Genomic DNA, 19,175 nt, shown 5'->3' with positions numbered 1-19,175 from the left:
CTGGACGTTCCCTGCATCCACTGATGATGAGATGGTTCTCAAGACGACGATCTCACCCGTCTGGTCACAAGGTCGAGTCTCTGGCAAATACACACTGTGTACTCCAGACTTAAATGCCACCATGCTCCAATCCGTGTAGATGCACCACAGCTGTGAGTCCTGACGAGCTGCACATGATCAGCCTCAGGTAATCAGGGTGAGGTCCTGAAAACTCAGCCACACAGCCACTCAGTCCTAAACGCGTACCATCTGGAAGGAAAAACAAAAGACAGCACAGAAGACAGAAACAAAAGGCAGCCAGGCCCCCCCAGCCATACAACACTATTTGTATATAAAAATGTATTTCCTAAAATGATACATTTTGGGTTTCAAATGAAATTTATGTAGCTTTTTACCCCTTGAAATCCTCAAAAAGCTTCTGCTTCGGGGGGCTTCGCTCCCCTGAGCCCCCCACAAGGGCGTTGCCCCTCGACCCCACCAGGGGCCCTGCGGCACACTGGAACCCCATCTCAAGGATTTGAACCCCCCCCTTTCACATTCCTATATACGGTTCTGACTAGTACAATGTGAAATACAACAGCTAAAGTTTCTACTTCTTTAAATCCCTTGTTAACTAGGTAAAAAAAACACTGAAAAAGTGGAATAAGCTAATAAATCATTTTATGTTATTTCTATCATTACATGAAGAGAATCCAGTACACAGTAAAATCTTGTAAGTATGCATTTTCACTATTTAACAAACACCATGCTGTGAAACATAAGTGACTCATTACTGAACAATGAAAATGACCATCTCAAATGAAACAAAGCAAGAAATAAAGAAAAAGTTTTCTCATTTCAAGGCTTCTTTCAGTTGGCTTGAAAGTGCCCCTCAATAAAACTTTGTTGTCACTGTCAGACTCAGAATCGGTCTCCTCTGATACACGTGCCATATTGGCACAAACACCTCCACAGTCAGAACATGCCAAAGAACAAACTATTCCATGCTTGCAGCAAGAACAGCGCATGGTATTGCATCCTGATTTGCAGTTACATCAAATGTTTTCCAATGGTTTACTAGGAGCAGGTTGGAGATCTGTCATAATGGGTGGAACTTTTCCTTCCACCACCTTCCAGCCCCACTCTGCAGGTGACACATGACAGTCATCTTCTTTCCACTCTTGGACTTGCTGGTACACTCTCAGGCTGTGATATTTGGCTGCAGCTGCTGTAGGTGTTAGGGAGCAAGGCTGAACTGGAACTGTACTGGATGAAGTTTTGGTGCAAAACCATTGAAATCTCAGGTCATTGATTCCTTGTCCAGGTTTTCCATTGTACAAGCATACCAGAGCTGTTTCTCCTGCCTTGGCAGTATCCTCTTTGGATACTCTATTTCTCATGAACATCCGTGCTTGGTCCTGAAATAGGCTACTGGTTTTAATTTTCGTGAAAGCTACTTTCATTCCAAGCCAAAATACTTCCGAGGTTGTATCACAGCCAATAATCACATGGAGGAAAATAATATTTTCAGAAATGGAATCACCAAGCAGGACTCACAGAGACATAATGTTCTAACATCTGGCACCTTTCTAGGCATGTTTCTTTGTCTCTGGCTTGAAGAAGACTTTGAAGTTGGCACTTTTGGCATGATAGATAAGGAGCACAAGAAGGTCTGTAACATTTGCATCAAAAACTGTCTTCTGCCTTGCTGCTGATGTTATGGCTGTTTGGACCATCAGTAGATCAGTATCTCCTTTTGCCTGGTGAACTTCACAGCCAATCTGTTCCAGGGTTTGGGACAGCAATGCTATGAACCGCTGTTTGTTCTGTTTGTTGGAGAGGAACTCGTCCTTTTTGCTCTGAAGGGTCATGCTTGGGATGACATGTACTGCTTCTCCAACTTTACCACCACTTCTTCTCAGATGTGCACAGTCTTTGGTTCTTGGGGCATCACTGTCATCATCAAACACGACAATAGCTTTGCCATACCTTTGAAGGACTGTTTATACTGTTGAAGGATCTTCTCCCATGTTGCGCCTCTTGTCCAAGGGGTCAGATGCAACAATGCCCCACCATCCAAAATACAATGCACTGCCTCAGTTGGCCCAGACAAACCAGCAACGTCTTGGGACCACAATGCATCTCCGAGTGTAGATTTGTTGGCTGGTCTCAGGATATTTACAGTGTCAAATAGAGCTGATGGGTCAGACCCGGCGCCACGAGGGGGCGTTTGGGGGCAACGCCCCCTCACGTCATCAACCCCGCCCCCTCGGATGTGAGAGTTATCAAAAAATAAAAATAAAAAAGAAAGAAAAAGAAATACTGGAAAATATAGCAAAATATTAGTTATTCAATAATATCACATATTTAACAAATAAACCAAATTAATTAACTAAAGTAATTAATTTTAAAACAAACGGATATGGCGTGTGTCTGTGTTCAAGCGATTTGATAGGTTGAGGGTTGCGCTTGTCAGTGCGGCAGAGGGCAAGGATCCTGAGTCCAGTGATTATGGCAAGGTGGACGAACTAAAGCATGCTCGATTTATTCAAGCAGTGTCAGAGCTGGAGTTCCTGGGATTCGTCAAGTCCACCAAGCAAAAGGCAGATCATGCAGAACGACTCACTTGGGGAGGGTGTTACTGCGTTTACACATAACGACGACAAGTCACGAATGCCATGAAGTACACATTCTTGGCCGCTGATCATGAATGTGATGATTCGGGGCAGAGGCATCAGGTGTCCTCAGGAACTGCTGCAACCTGTTACCACACGTTACGATTAATGGCACGTGTTGCTGGAGAATTATCAGGAACCTTTACGGACGGTCAAGAATAGTGTTCCGTGTTGCTGCGCGCTATTGCTCGTAACAGCGCATCGTTAAGATCTATCACATTGTGAAAGAGGTGAATTGTCTCCACACACACCCATATTCATCCAACAGAATTCAGATCACTCCAGTTTTTCAGAAGAACTTTGTGACTGCATGCGTAGTTGGGCTCTGTGCCATGGAGTGGCGCATATGCCCAATTGCACTGTGTTTGCGCTTGTGATGGAGGGCTATATGTGGGGTTAATCTACTGTCTTGTGTCGTTTCTCAGATCAGTTGTTGGTTTGGTTTTGTGGTATGCAGGATATCACTTGACCGAGGGTCTATACGAAGCTACCATCTGTGGGATTATGACTAAACGCCTCTAAGTCAGAATCCTGCCTAGACAAAGCGATACTGAAGTGCTGTGGATTTTTGGTTGGCCCCTGATAGCTGGGCCTCCCCCCCAGGGGGGGCCCGGTGACCAGAGCTGCTTGTGACTGGACTGGGGCGCGGCCGGATATGCAGCCGCCCCTCTCCTCCCTCGCACCTCATGTTTGTGTAGAACCTGGTGCTAAATCACTTGCAGACGACCTGAACTTTAATTTGTACCTCTGTTACCTGTGAACCTGAGCAACAAAAAGAGAAACAAATGTTTTGGGTGACCTTACACAACGTTTTAGCATGTTCTGATCTGCAACAAAAGCTCACAGTGTGATAATAGTGTAGTAAATGACTGTTTTAGAAATTTCATCAATAGGGTAAAAACAGCCAACATACACATGTAAATTTCAATGTGTTCCACTCAGTGTATCTAGGTAAACTTTTTCTATGTTCTTTTTGCATGTTTCTAGATAAAGGAATTGTATATGCAAAAACTGTTGCAATTTGTTTTGGGTATATCCACAGAGTACCTGGACTATGTCTGTGTTTGTAATGTGTGCACTGAGCTGCCATCAAGCTGTCAGTGTGCTGCGATCAGCTGACATGCACCTCCCCGTGCTGTGTGCAATCAGACCTCACTGTCCGGCCCCGATGTGATCAGATCTGTATATACATATAAGCATTTTATGCAAGTGCCCCACCCCCCCACCCCCGGCATGCCAGATGTGTTGGGGGAGCGGGGGGGTGGGAGCGCAGAACACATGCGAGACACATGCACCACGTGTGTGGCTTTTTGCAACGCCACACTCGTGGGCCACTTAGACAAATTTCCCATCCAACTTGACAGTGATTGCCTGCAGTCTGTTTTCGTGATGATAGTGCAAATGGCCACACATTTTCTAAGTGTCAAACGAGCGGTGTTAGATGTTTGTGTCAGCTGGAATTTGGCCAACACCTGTCAAGAGAGGGACTGAATGGGCTCTCACAGCGCATGCTCTGTCTTTCAGCCGCTGGTGTGCGCAAATAGTTGTAGCAACAGGTGTGCGAGGCGTTCAAGCAGCAATGATTTTACACATTTTGCATACGATTCTTGCTTCATGTGCACTTCATGCACAATTTCACCAAATTCGCACTATGTGTGAAGGGGCCCTTATTAAAGTATTCTTGCATGAGGCTCGTTGTGTTAATACAGTAAAACATGCTCTATTAAATTACATTTCAATTTGCCCCAATCTGTCTGTTCTTGTTTGCAGTCTATGCGAAGCCCTCTGGCACAAATTCTGACAAATATATGAGAGAAAATTACAGCACACACTCTATCTCTACGAAAAGAGGAAATGTGTAGGTGGATGCAGAAATGATTGCAGAATAAACCATCAAGGTTAACTGGTGAATGTATAGTGATTAATACGAGTGATTCTAAATCTTGCACACGCTATAATAAAAGACTCGCTAGTTGATCAGACGTGCAATGAAGACATATTACAGCTGCATAACTGAAGGTCCTCTCTGCTGCACCACTGCTAAAGCAGAAGATTGCAGCATTAGGTGATGTATGATAATTCAATTGTTGCATCTGCAGTTTACCACTTACGTGTGTGTGTGTGTGTGTGTGTGTGTGTGTGTGTGTGTGTGTGTGTGTGTGTGTGTGTGTGTGTGTGTGTGTGTGTGTGTGTGTGTGTGTGTGTGTGTGTGTGTGTGTGTGTGTGAACTTGCAGCTATGGTGGAGCTGGATGGAGACGACATTAGGATCTCATCCAGGGGAAAACTGGCAGAGAGAGACATTGTTCAGGTAACTGACCTTCACAGCATAAAAGGAACAGATTGCACACAACACAAATCACCATAAAAATGAGAATGAAGCTTGGAATAAAAACATCTCATCCATTTCTAAAGCTGCCATCACCTTAGAGAGATAAATTTAATCAGTGTGAGTAATTGCTACTGTAGAACTGTGGGTGGCGCTATAATAAATTATGGCTTGCTTCCAAGTCCATAAAGCTAAAAATTCTTACTTTCCTACATCAGTGATGAGCAAACAGATAAACAGGTAAAAAAAATTTAGCAGAAGCTATTCCTAATTGCTAACTTTTAGTATTAACCAGTGTGCCTTAATTGAGTGAGTGGCGTCAACTCAGAACATGGCGCCGTTTTGGTTCCAACTGCTCTGAACTACTGAATGAACCTTTTTTTTTTAAAACATTTAACCACATATAACAACACATCCAGGTACAGGTGCTATCAAAATAAATATTAAAATAATTAAGCTTTCAAATTGACAAAAATTTACAATTTATGATGATTTAATTAATTTAAAGCCTGATCTATGCATCTGCAGCTCTGTAACTCTGTGTCATGCAGTGACGTGCGTGACAGTTTAAAGTTCTCAGTCTCTGGATTAAGCTTTATTCTGGACTAATTTGACCCTCAACAAGCTTTTCTTTCTACATTCATCACCTCCAAATCAAAGGTAAGCTGTACATTTTCGTCTTTTACCGATTTCACGCTGTAAAGTTGCGGATTTTTCTGATCCATTTTTAATCAACGTGTGCACTGCAAAAACTATTATAATATGATGGCAGACAAAGGAGTCAAAGCTGAGAAGTGCCAAATCACAGCCTTTTGTGTCTGATTTAACAGGTGCACGTCCAGGCTGCGGGTCTGAATCTGAGTACGATATGAAAAAAAATAAAACGGTTGGACTTTTAATCACAGAAATGACTCTGGTCGCACTTTCCTCAAATCGGCGAGTGTCAGCACTGAACTTTAATTTGTACCTCTGTTACGTTGCACGTCCAGATGGCTTGGGGTTTTTAATGGAAATACGTTGTGATCGGACGGGACATTTTAGCCGATGTGGGCAAAACATCCGTTATACAAAATCCATTATACATGGTGTTTATTACACGGAAAACAGTACAAAAACTTTGGGACTTTTTTTGTCCGGTGACTGCGAATATCTGGTTTATACGATGACGGTTTAGGTGAGTTTTTTGTACATGGGACTGAACAATAAATTTACCTCTCAAAGCTTTGATGATGTCGGCTTCCATCCCACACAGCTGACTTTATTTTCCCAAATGTTTCTTCTATTCGGATCTGAAGGTAATCTGTACATCTTGAAGCCCTTGTTGTGTCTATTTGTGCATCCAAATGCACAGCAACCCGGCATTTTCAGCAATTAAATAAATAAAATAGCTGGATTGCAGACAGATTAACAGCAAATGCTAATTTGGAACCAGGATGGCACCATGAGTCACGTGAGCGATTTTTTTTTTTTAACTCATCATGTCACTACTCTCTCAATTAACGCACACTATTGACTTGATACACTGTCGGCTACTGATAAGACAGTTTTGAGTTTAATCAGCGCAGGGGCTGCTGGGTAAATTCTAAGGTGATCACAAACACAAAACAAACACACAAAAAATAAATTAATGAAAAATAAAACCCCAAACACTGCCATCATCTTTATCAAAAGCAGTAAATCACAGTATTAGAAGTCACAGTTTATCTCTATTATATATATTATATGATTATATATTCTATATTTATAAACCATTAACAGAGCTATGGCTCATCCATATTGCATTCAAAGACAAAACAAATGCAGAAAAAATAATTAAAAAAAACTGACTTTTGAGCTGCTTACACATCGTTTTTGTCCACAGTGTAACTTCTTGTCTTCTTACAGGCGCTTTTGTGCTTTGACCTGTGAACCTGAAGTGTTAGTTAGCTTTCTGCGGTCATAAACAGGAACTAACGTATGATTTTAGGGTTTACAAACATATTTGATTGTTAAATTTAATCACTTTACCAGCAAAAAAATAAAGAAATAAAATGTTAGCGGACTGAAAGTTAGCGGAAGTAAATTTTGCGGAAGCTAATTTTTCCCTTAATAATTTTCAAAGTTAGCTGAAAAGCTAATTCGCTAATGAAAATGTTAGCTTTGCTAATCAGTGGGTAGCAGATTAGCGGAACTGTGCCCAGCACTGAGTGGCAGTGACATCAGCAACTTTTAGACATGTATTAATTTATTCATGAATTTATTTTAATTTTTTTATGTTTCACAAGGCAGCTAATTTTATTCCTGTGCTTCGGAAAAGGTAGGTATACTGCTCTGTGGTATATACTTCTGGCACAAAGGACAGTGTTATCCCCATGTATTTGTTACAATCCAGGCCTTTTCCTTCCCAGACTTCCCAGACACCAAGTCTTTTCTCTGTCCGTCTCTGTCCTTGTTTGCAATGCTAAATGGTGTACACACTGTCAGTTTTCTGGGCAATAATTGTACTCTTCCATATCAAAGCAATTATCTGACATTTCAAATAAATATCACAGGGCATTGAAATAATAGAAATGACAGAACTACCAAAATTCAGCCCAGAATCACATTTTTTTTTTCGTGCTCACATGACGAATTTAGTCAAATTTTCGTGACGGGGTTTTTTTTAACTCACTATTCCTAACCCTACTTCTACCCTCGACCCTAACCTTAACCATATCCTAATCTTACGCTTTCCCCCCACCCTAACCATAGCCACCCACCCCCCGCGCTTCACTTTTAATTTCGTGCAGCCATCACGGAATGAATTAGAATGAATTGGAATGAATTCGTGCTGCCGTGACAAAAATGAGGCAGTTTTTGTCACAATATCACAAACCAACAGATTCATGTATATTTCATGCTGCTGAATCACGACTTGCCATGAGACCAGGTTGCCATTCGTCAATAAGTAGTAGAACAATTAGCTCATGCCTAACTTATTCATTGGAGCACTGGATTAACAACATTCAGCATCCTGATGTCAAATATAGGTTTGAACATGAATTTACTGATGTACATTGTCAGGAATTGCAACAACCTTTGCATGGTTCACTCTTCCCATGAATCTGGATGCCATTTTCTCAGTGATAGGAAACAGTGCTGTTTAACCCTCGGGGGTCCATGGACTCCCCAATGAGTCCAAATCAGTGGTGTTTTATGTTTCTGAACTCCTGAGATTTAATCAGGCCTCATATTCCCTTATAATACAACCATCAAATGAGCAGGTTGTACCTAATTAATTTTTTTTTAGTTTTCATTTATGTCTGGCCCTTTGAGAATGCAGTTCCTACCTCACTTAAACATGTTTCCATCTCCTCTGCCTCAGTTCGTTCCCTTCAGAGACTACATGGATCGGACCGGCAACCACGTGGTAAGCATGGCACGGCTCGCCAAAGATGTGCTAGCAGAGATCCCTGACCAGTTTATCTCCTACATGAAGAGTCGAGGGATCAAGCCCAACCCAGCCCCACCCCCCTACACGCCACCTGGACACGCACACCACTACACACAGATCTGAAGCGTGCCCATTCACTCTGACTGAAGCCTGAGTGCATGCTCAGAATGAAACTGCCTGCCTCTTGTCTCCGGTGCGAAAAGGAACATATTTGCTGGGATGAGTGTTGAATTTTTTGGCATAGCTTCCCAGCAACTACTCGAGCCATGTTTAGTCTTTTTATTTTCTGTGGTCTAAGTATTTGGCTGGTATCTCTTGAAGAGAGGCTGAAAACATTTAACGCACCAGACCTCGGTGAAAAACTTCCAGTCAGCGCTGAGGCAGTGACTGTTTCTCATCTAGTCTGGCAGCAGGTGGTTTTAAAAAGTTGTGCTTAAAGTTTGTGCCTGTCTGTGGTTGTTTATAAAACTGTGTCAGAACTAATGAGCTTTGACCTAAGCCTTGCCCAACCTTCATTATTGTGGCCTAGAACAATGTTTTGTTTTGTTTTTTAAAAGATATTCTTTTTTTCCTTCTGGAATTTGATTTTATATTTGGGGATTATTTCAATATCTATTCTGTAATTATGATGGTATAAGAATACCAATGTGCAGCGGTTTATTTACTACTCTGAGCATTAATTAAGATTTTCATACCATCATAGATCAACTTGTCTCTTCTTATTCAGTAATTGTTTATAAAAGCATGTTGTATGAGAATTTAATGCCCATATTCCAGTATTTATTGCCAAGTGTTATGCAGAGTAGCATGAAAATTTGATACATTTGCTTGAATTCACTAAGTTTTATTCAGTTTTCAATAATTACCAATCACTTTTATGTAATTTTATATATCTTTCATCAAAAGTACAAAAAATAAAAGCCATAAAATATACACATATACAAGAATGAAGTGAAAAATTCCTATTGTGGGTTCTAAGAGAACATTTTAAAATGTATTTTATGTCCTTAGGCATCATCAATCAATCAATCAATCAATCAATTTTTTTATATAGCGCCAAATCACAACAAACAGTTGCCCCAAGGCACTTTATATTGTAAGGCAAGGCCATACAATAATTATGTAAAACCCCAACGGTCAAAACGACCCCCTGTGAGCAAGCACTTGGCTACAGTGGGAAGGAAAAACTCCCTTTTAACAGGAAGAAACCTCCAGCAGAACCAGGCTCAGGGAGGGGCAGTCTTCTGCTGGGACTGGTTGGGGCTGAGGGAGAGAACCAAGAAAAAGACATGCTGTGGAGGGGAGCAGAGATCAATCACTAATGATTAAATGCAGAGTGGTGCATACAGAGCAAAAAGAGAAAGAAACAGTGCATCATGGGAACCCCCCAGCAGTCTATGTCTATAGCAGCATAACTAAGGGATGGTTCAGGGTCACCTGATCCAGCCCTAACTATAAGCTTTAGCAAAAAGGAAAGTTTTAAGCCTAATCTTAAAAGTAGAGAGGGTGTCTGTCTCCCTGATCTGAATTGAGAGCTGGTTCCACAGGAGAGGAGCCTGAAAGCTGAAGGCTCTGCCTCCCATTCTACTCTTACAAACCCTAGGAACTACAAGTAAGCCTGCAGTCTGAGAGCGAAGCGCTCTATTGGGGTGATATGGTACTACGAGGTCCCTAAGATAAGATGGGACCTGATTATTCAAAACCTTATAAGTAAGAAGAAGAATTTTAAATTCTATTCTAGAATTAACAGGAAGCCAATGAAGAGAGGCCAATATGGGTGAGATATGCTCTCTCCTTCTAGTCCCCGTCAGTACTCTAGCTGCAGCATTTTGAATTAACTGAAGGCTTTTTAGGGAACTTTTAGGACAACCTGATAATAATGAATTACAATAGTCCAGCCTAGAGGAAATAAATGCATGAATTAGTTTTTCAGCATCACTCTGAGACAAGACCTTTCTGATTTTAGAGATATTGCGTAAATGCAAAAAAGCAGTCCTACATATTTGTTTAATATGCGCTTTGAATGACATATCCTGATGAAAAATGACTCCAAGATTTCTCACAGTATTACTAGAGGTCAGGGTAATGCCATCCAGAGTAAGGATCTGGTTAGACACCATGTTTCTAAGATTTGTGGGGCCAAGTACAATAACTTCAGTTTTATCTGAGTTTAAAAGCAGGAAATTAGAGGTCATCCATGTCTTTATGTCTGTAAGACAATCCTGCAGTTTAGCTAATTGGTGTGTGTCCTCTGGCTTCATGGATAGATAAAGCTGGGTATCATCTGCGTAACAATGAAAATTTAAGCAATACCGTCTAATAATACTGCCTAAGGGAAGCATGTATAAAGTGAATAAAATTGGTCCTAGCACAGAACCTTGTGGAACTCCATAATTAACTTTAGTCTGTGAAGAAGATTCCCCATTTACATGAACAAATTGTAATCTATTAGACAAATATGATTCAAACCACCGCAGCGCAGTGCCTTTAATACCTATGGCATGCTCTAATCTCTGTAATAAAATTTTATGGTCAACAGTATCAAAAGCAGCACTGAGGTCTAACAGAACAAGCACAGAGATGAGTCCACTGTCCGAGGCCATAAGAAGATCATTTGTAACCTTCACTAATGCTGTTTCTGTACTATGATGAATTCTAAAACCTGACTGAAACTCTTCAAATAGACCATTCCTCTGCAGATGATCAGTTAGCTGTTTTACAACTACCCTTTCAAGAATTTTTGAGAGAAAAGGAAGGTTGGAGATTGGCCTATAATTAGCTAAGATAGCTGGGTCAAGTGATGGCTTTTTAAGTAATGGTTTAATTACTGCCACCTTAAAAGCCTGTGGTACATAGCCAACTAACAAAGATAGATTGATCATATTTAAGATCGAAGCATTAAATAATGGTAGGGCTTCCTTGAGCAGCCTGGTAGGAATGGGGTCTAATAAACATGTTGATGGTTTGGACGAAGTAACTAATGAAAATAACTCAGACAGAACAATCGGAGAGAAAGAGTCTAACCAAATACCGGCATAACTGAAAGCAGCCAAAGATAACGATACGTCTTTGGGATGGTTATGAGTAATTTTTTCTCTAATAGTTAAAATTTTGTTAGCAAAGAAAGTCATGAAGTCATTACTAGTTAAAGTTAATGGAATACTCAGCTCAATAGAGCTCTGACTCTTTGTCAGCCTGGCTACAGTGCTGAAAAGAAACCTGGGGTTGTTCTTATTTTCTTCAATTAGTGATGAGTAGAAAGATGTCCTAGCTTTACGGAGGGCTTTTTTATAGAGCAACAGACTCTTTTTCCAGGCTAAGTGAAGATCTTCTAAATTAGTGAGACGCCATTTCCTCTCCAACTTACGGGTTATCTGCTTTAAGCTACGAGTTTGTGAGTTATACCACGGAGTCAGGCACTTCTGATTTAAAGCTCTCTTTTTTAGAGGAGCTACAGCATCCAAAGTTGTCTTCAATGAGGATGTAAAACTACTGACGAGATACTCTATCTCACTTACAGAGTTTAGGTAGCTACTCTGCACTGTGTTGGTATATGGCATTAGAGAACCTAAAGAAGGAATCATATCCTTAAACCTAGTTACAGCGCTTTCTGAAAGACTTCTAGTGTAATGAAACTTATTCCCCACTGCTGGGTAGTCCATCAGAGTAAATGTAAATGTTATTAAGAAATGATCAGACAGAAGGGAGTTTTCAGGGAATACTGTTAAGTCTTCTATTTCCATACCATAAGTCAGAACAAGATCTAAGATATGATTAAAGTGGTGGGTGGACTCATTTACTTTTTGAGCAAAGCCAATAGAGTCTAATAATAGATTAAATGCAGTGTTGAGGCTGTCATTCTCAGCATCTGTGTGGATGTTAAAATCGCCCACTATAATTATCTTATCTGAGCTAAGCACTAAGTCAGACAAAAGGTCTGAAAATTCACAGAGAAACTCACAGTAACGACCAGGTGGACGATAGATAATAACAAATAAAACTGGTTTTTGGGACTTCCAATTTGGATGGACAAGACTAAGAGTCAAGCTTTCAAATGAATTAAAGCTCTGTCTGGGTTTTTGATTAATTAATAAGCTGCAATGGAAGATTGCTGCTAATCCTCCGCCCCGGCCCGTGCTACGAGCATTCTGACAGTTAGTGTGACTTGGGGGTGTTGACTCATTTAAACTAACATATTCATCCTGCTGTAACCAGGTTTCTGTAAGGCAGAATAAATCAATATGTTGATCAATTATTATAACATTTACCAACAGGGACTTAGAAGAGAGAGACCTAATGTTTAATAGACCACATTTAACTGTTTTAGTCTGTGGTGCAGTTGAAGGTGCTATATTATTTTTTCTTTTTGAATTTTTATGCTTAAATAGATTTTTGCTGGTTATTGGTAGTCTGGGAGCAGGCACCGTCTCTACGGGGATGGGGTAATGAGGGGATGGCAGGGGGAGAGAAGCTGCAGAGAGGTGTGTAAGACTACAACTCTGCTTCCTGGTCCCAACCCTGGATAGTCACGGTTTGGAGGATTTAAGAAAATTGGCCAGATTTCTAGAAATGAGAGCTGCTCCATCCAAAGTGGGATGGATGCCGTCTCTCCTAACAAGACCAGGTTTTCCCCAGAAGCTTTGCCAATTATCTATGAAGCCCACCTCATTTTTTGGACACCACTCAGACAGCCAGCAATTCAAGGAGAACATGCGGCTAAACATGTCACTCCCGGTCCGATTGGGGAGGGGCCCAGAGAAAACTACAGAGTCCGACATTGTTTATGCAAAGTTACACACCGATTTAATGTTAATTTTAGTGACCTCCGATTGGCGTAACCGGGTGTCATTACTGCCGACGTGAATTACAATCTCACCAAATTTACGCTTAGCCTTAACCAGCAGTTTCAAATTTCCTTCAGTGTCGCCTGCTCTGGCCCCCGGAAGACAATTGACTATGGTTGCTGGTGTCGCTAACTTCACATTTCGCAAAACAGAGTCGCCAATAACCAGAGTTTGATCCTCGGCGGGTGTGTCGTCGAGTGGGGAAAAACGGTTAGAGATGTGAACGGGTTGGCGGTGTACACGGGGCTTCTGTTTAAGACTACGCTTCCTCCTCACAGTCACCCAGTCGGCCTGCTTTCCCGGCTGCTCGGGATCTGCCAGAGGGAAACTAACGGAGGCTAAGCTACCTTGGTCCGCACCGACTACAGGGGCCTGGCTAGCTGTAGAATTTTCCACGGTGCGGAGCCGAGTCTCCAATTCGCCCAGCCTGGCCTCCAAAGCTACGAATAAGCTACACTTATTACAAGTACCGTTACTGCTAAAGGAGGTCGAGGAATAACTAAACATTTCACACCCAGAGCAGAAAAGTGCGGGAGAGACAGGATAAGCCGCCATGCTAAATCGGCTAAGCGCTAGTAGCTGCGCTAAGCTAGCGGATTCCTAAAAACACGCAAAGTGAATAATGTGTAAATAATTTAGAGGTGATTCAGCAGAAGGAGTGCTTTAGTTAAGGCACGTGAAGATTACACTGGGAAACAAATCGTAATCTAGATAACTAGATCAATCTAACTGCGCACTTATTCATTTATGAATAAGTGCCCCAGTTTTGTTTTGTTTTTTTATGCCAGTCAAAAATCTTTGCAGTAGAGCACACTACAAAATATTTTAGATGGATTTCCTGTAGTTAAAACAAATTAACAAAAAATGCACAAAAACACAAACAACCTTACTGTTTTTAATCAATTAAAAAACGGTGTTATATACTGCACAAGCAATTTCATATAAAAATATATAGTATCATGTAAGACCTCTGGGTGCTGCTTCCACAATGTGAGTACAGCGCCCTACCCAGAAAGGAACACCTCTTGATTATTTTCATTGTTGATTATTTCTCCAATTAATCTGGAACCTCAAACACATAAGGATCAGTTTGTCATCTATAATGAATTATATCATAGGTAGATGGCTAACATGTTGTAAAGACAACAGAACACCTCAACGTTGACACTGTTTCAAATTTCAAGTTGGTAAATTACATACTAATCACATACACATATCAATAGGGTGGAAACTACTAATTATGCATAATCTATTCATCATTTTATATTAAATACTTTTGTTTAGTCTATAACAGGGGTTTTCAAAGTGTGCGAGAGTGAGCTCTACCCCCCCAGAGAACAAATGAAAAGCTGCTCCCCCACTACTGACACACATACACACAATTTCAACATCTTTGTGTGTTTCTTTTTATTCTTTTACACATTAAACGCATTTTACATATATGTATGTTTTTAAGGAACTGTCTATTCATTTACACATTTTACAGCCTTTGTAAACATTTTAAACATATTTTTAAATAACTTTCTATTCTTTCACACATTTTACACCCTTTTCAAACATTTTAAACGTGTTTTAAAAAAAATTTCTTCTATTTTTACCTTTTGTCATATTGTAAACATTGTTTTTTAACATTTAAACATCTCTGTGTTTTAAATGTCTTTGACATAACTAAAACATTTTAACATAAATAATATTATTTAAACTTTTATACGTATTTAGTCTCATCTAATCTCACCTCTTGTTTAGTTTGAGCAATGAGTCTGGGTCTTTGACACACACAGGCGGCTGATGTGGGGATGCACTGTTGATATGAGCAAACGAAAATCGTCCTCTACTTTCGTTTTTTTGGGGGGGGGTTTCCCCAAACTCTGTCTTCTCACTGGTAGAATTACACACTAAAAATGTATCCATTTTGCGCCTAACAGTGTTTTCTTTTTAATTTTTTTCCCTACTTTTTTATGGTTAACAGTGTTTACAGTTATTTTTTGCTGCCCCCCCCCCCCCCCCCCCCCCGAACAACTCTGGCGCCCCACAGGGGGAGCACACTCCACAGTTTGAAAACCACTGGTCTATAACATGTAAATATTGCGAAATACAATCTCTGTTTACCCAAGAAGGTCTTTTGATGAAGGTTCTCAATATCTGGACATGAAAGCAACCAACCTTTTGCCACTGCTGGGAAAGTGTAATGACACGGACCCACAACAGGGGGCGTAAATGAACGGACAATAGATGAGCCAAAATACAACACTTTACTGTTGTGAAATGTGTACAACGAGAATACAGATAAACATAGAATTTGGGTTACAATCAAAATATACAAGGTGACGTGTGGGCAAGCTTGAGGATAGAAGATGTCCGTCCAGAGAGGAGCCGGTACCCACACGATTTCCACCGCCACCGAACCCGGAGAATACTGGAGCCGCCAAGTCCCGAGTCCCCAGGTGATCACCGTCTCTGGCTGTCAGATCTGGTACTGCTGGCAGGAAGCAGAAACAATCAAGGGTGGGTGTGAGCACACACCCAGCAAACAGTCAGCAAAACAGTCTGTAGTTTCACACAGAGGGAACACCTCCACCTCCAATCCAGAAACTCAGCACGTGCAGTATTTATGAGTACTTAACACAGTTTGGCATGGGGAGCGAAGACCTCAGCTCTCCACGTACCACAAACCCAGCCTCCAGCTGCAAGCACTCACAGGAACGACTGCAAAAGTACAGAAGCAAAAACTGTATAACTCGTAAATGGCTGAGCTGATTACCTTCTTGGCTAGAAGATATCTCGGCAGGGAGGTGGAGTTGCTGTCCGGCTTTTATGGAGATGGTGATGAGTGACAGCTGTCAGGTGGTGATGAGAGACAGCTGTAACTCCCGGCTGCTCCCGTGAGGCGGCTGCGCCCTCTCGTGCCTGAAGCCCGCACTTCAGGCAGGGCGCCCTCTGGTGGTGGGCCAGCAGTACCTTCTCTTCAGCGGCCCACACAACAGGACCCCCCCCCTCAACAGGCGCCTCCTGGCACCCGACCAGGCTTGTCGGGATGACGGGCGTAGAAGTCGGCCAGGAGGGCCGGGTCCAGGATGAAGCTCCTCTTCAGCCAGGAGCATTCTTCGGGTCCATACCCCTCCCAGTCCACCAAGTACTGGAACCCCCGGCCCATCCCACGGACATCCAGGAGCCGGCGGACGGTCCAAGCCGGCTCCCCGTCGATGATCCGGGCAGGAGGCGGCGCCGGTCTGGGAGCACACAGGGGTGAGGTGTGGTGTGGTTTAAGTCTGGAGACGTGGAATACCGGGTGGATCCGCAGTGAAGCTGGGAGTTGGAGCTTCACTGCAGCTGGACTGAGGACTTGGAGGATCCTGAAGGGGCCAGTGTACCTGTCCTTCAGGTTTGGAGAGTCCACCTGGAGAGGGATGTCCTTGGTAGATAACCACACCTCCTGCCCGGGCTGGTATGCAGGGGCCGGGGAATGCCGGCAGTCTGCATGGGCCTTAGCCTTCATCCGGGCCTTCAACAAGGCAGAATGGGCGGTGCGCCACACCCGATGTCATCTTCGGAGGTGGGCCTGGACCGAGTGCACACCGACCTCTCCCTCCACCACGGGGAACAATGGGGGCTGGTACCCCAGACACACCTCAAACGGGGAGAGGCCAGTGGCAGAAGACACCTGGCTGTTATGAGCGTACTCGATCCAGGCCAGATGGGTGCTCCAGGCTGTCGGGTGCACGGATGTCACACAGCGGAGGGTCTGTTCGAGTTCCCGGTTGGCCCGCTCTGCCTGTCCATTCATGTGTGGGTGATACCCGGACGAGAGGCTCATGGTGGCCCCCAGTTGTCTGCAGAAACTCCTCCAGACCTGTGAGGAGAAGTGAGGACCACGATCCGAGACAATGTCAGTTGGTATCCCATGCAGACGGACGACGTGGTGGACCAGGAGGTCGGCGGTCTCCTGGGCTGTTGGGAGCTTCGGGAGGGCCACGAAGTGGGCCGCCTTGGAGAAATGGTCCACTATCGTGAGGACGGTGGTCATGCCCTGGGACGGCGGGAGGCTCGTGACAAAATCCAGGCCGATGTGGGACCAGGGGCAACGAGGCACCGGAAGCGGTTGAAGGAGTCCTTGAGTCCTTGTGTGGTCCGCCTTGCCCCTGGCACAGGTGGTACAGGCCTGGATGTATTCCCGGACATTGGCTTCCATAGACGCCCACCAGGAGCGCTGCCAGACCACTGCCACGGTTCTTCGCACCCCTGGGTGGCAGGAGAGCTTGGAACCATGACAGAAGTCCAAGACCGCATGCCCTGGCCTCTGGTGGGACGTACAAGCAGTTCTTTGGACCGGTTCCTGGGTCCGGACTCCGTGTCAGGGCCTCCCGGACGGTCTTCTCCACGTCCCAGGTGAGGGTGGCCACGATAGTGGACTCAGGAATGATGGGCTCCGGAGGATCTGACAGCCCTGTTTTGACTTCGTCTTCGTGTACCCGGGACAAGGCATCCGATCTCTGGTTCTTGGTCCCGGGGCGATAGGTGATCCGGAAGTCAAAACGCCTGAAGAACAATGACCAGCAGGCTTGCCTGGGGTTCAGCCGCTTAGCGGTCCTGATATACTCCAGGTTCCGATGGTCTGTGAAAACCGTGAATGGCTCCGAAGCTCCTTCCAACAGGTGTCTCCACTCCTCAAGAGCCTCTTTCACCGCAAGGAGTTCCCGATTGCCCACATCATAGTTCCGTTCAGCCGGGGTCAACCTGCGAGAAAAGTAGGCACAAGGGTGAAGAACCTTATCGGACTCCCCGCTCTGGGACAGCACAGCTCCTATCCCTGAGTCAGAGGCATCCACTTCAACCACGAACTGGCAGCTAGGATCGGGCTGCACCAGAACTGGTGCAGTCGAAAACCGACGTTTCAACTCCCTAAACGCGACTTCGCACCAATCCGACCAGGTGAAGGGGACTTTTGGGGAGGTCAGGGCTGTCAGGGGACTACTAACCTGACTGTAACCCTTAGTGAACCTCCTGTAGAAATTTGCAAAGCCGAGGAACTGTTGCAGCTTCCAAGGCTTGTGGGTTGGGGCCAATCTCTCACCACCGCAACCTTGGCCGGATCAGGGGCGACGGAGTTGGAGGAGATGATGAACCCCAGGAAGGACAAAGAAGTGCGGTGGAACTCACACTTCTCACCCTTCACAAACAGCCGGTTCTCCAACAACCGCTGCAAGACCTGACGTACATGCTGGACATGGGTCTCAGGATCCGGGGAAAAGATGAGTATATCATCCAGATATACGAAGACAAATCGGTGCAGGAAGTCCCGCAAGACGTCGTTTACCAAAGCTTGGAACGTCGCGGGGGCGTTAGTGAAGCCAAACGGCATGACCAGGTACTCAATGTGACCTAACGGGGTGTTAAATGCCGTCTTCCACTCGTCTCCTTTCCGGATCCGAACCAGGTGATACGCATTCCTAAGATCTAATTTGGTGAAAATTTGGGCTCCATGCAGGGGCGTGAACACTGAATCCAACAGGGGCAACGGGTATCGATTGCGAACCGTAATCTCATTCAGCCCCCTGTAATCAATGCATGGACGGAGTCCGCCGTCTTTCTTGCCCACAAAAAAGAAACCAGCACACATCAGGGAGGTGGCGTTCCGGATCAGCCCGGCAGCTAACGAGTCCCGGATGTAGGTCTCCATTGATTCGCGCTCAGGATGTGAGAGGTTGTACAGCCTGCTGGACGGGTATTCAACGCACGGGATCAAATCAATGGCACAATCATACGGACGGTGCGGGGGAAGGGTGAGCGCCAAATCTTTGCTGAAAACGTCAGCAAGATCGTGGTACTCGATCGGCACCGCCATCAGATTGGGGAGGACTTTAACCTCCTCATTAACAGCCAAACCGGGGGGAACCGAGGATCCTAAACACTCCCGGTGGCAGGTTTTGCTCCACTGAAC

General features: G+C 43.9%; 1 protein-coding gene across 2 annotated transcripts in view; it reads left to right on the top strand.

Moving 5' to 3' along the window:
• The window catches only part of cpne5b (copine Vb), a 573,316-nt gene extending 563,988 nt beyond the window's left edge, over positions 1–9,328 (top strand). For both annotated transcript variants that reach the window (XM_034166971.1, XM_034166972.1), the window contains 2 exons: positions 4,890–4,963; positions 8,325–9,328. In XM_034166971.1, coding sequence (XP_034022862.1) covers positions 4,890–4,963; positions 8,325–8,516 — 266 coding nt within the window. In that variant the 3' untranslated portion in view covers positions 8,517–9,328. The remainder of the gene's footprint in view (positions 1–4,889; positions 4,964–8,324) is intronic.
• Positions 9,329–19,175: the final 9,847 nt, after the last annotated feature.

The sequence above is a fragment of the Thalassophryne amazonica genome, chromosome 3, assembly GCF_902500255.1.
Source record: "Thalassophryne amazonica chromosome 3, fThaAma1.1, whole genome shotgun sequence".
Taxonomy (NCBI): Eukaryota; Metazoa; Chordata; class Actinopteri; order Batrachoidiformes; family Batrachoididae; genus Thalassophryne; species Thalassophryne amazonica.
The sequence above is the reverse complement of the archived record's forward strand: the minus strand, read 5'-3'. Positions and strand labels throughout refer to the sequence as shown.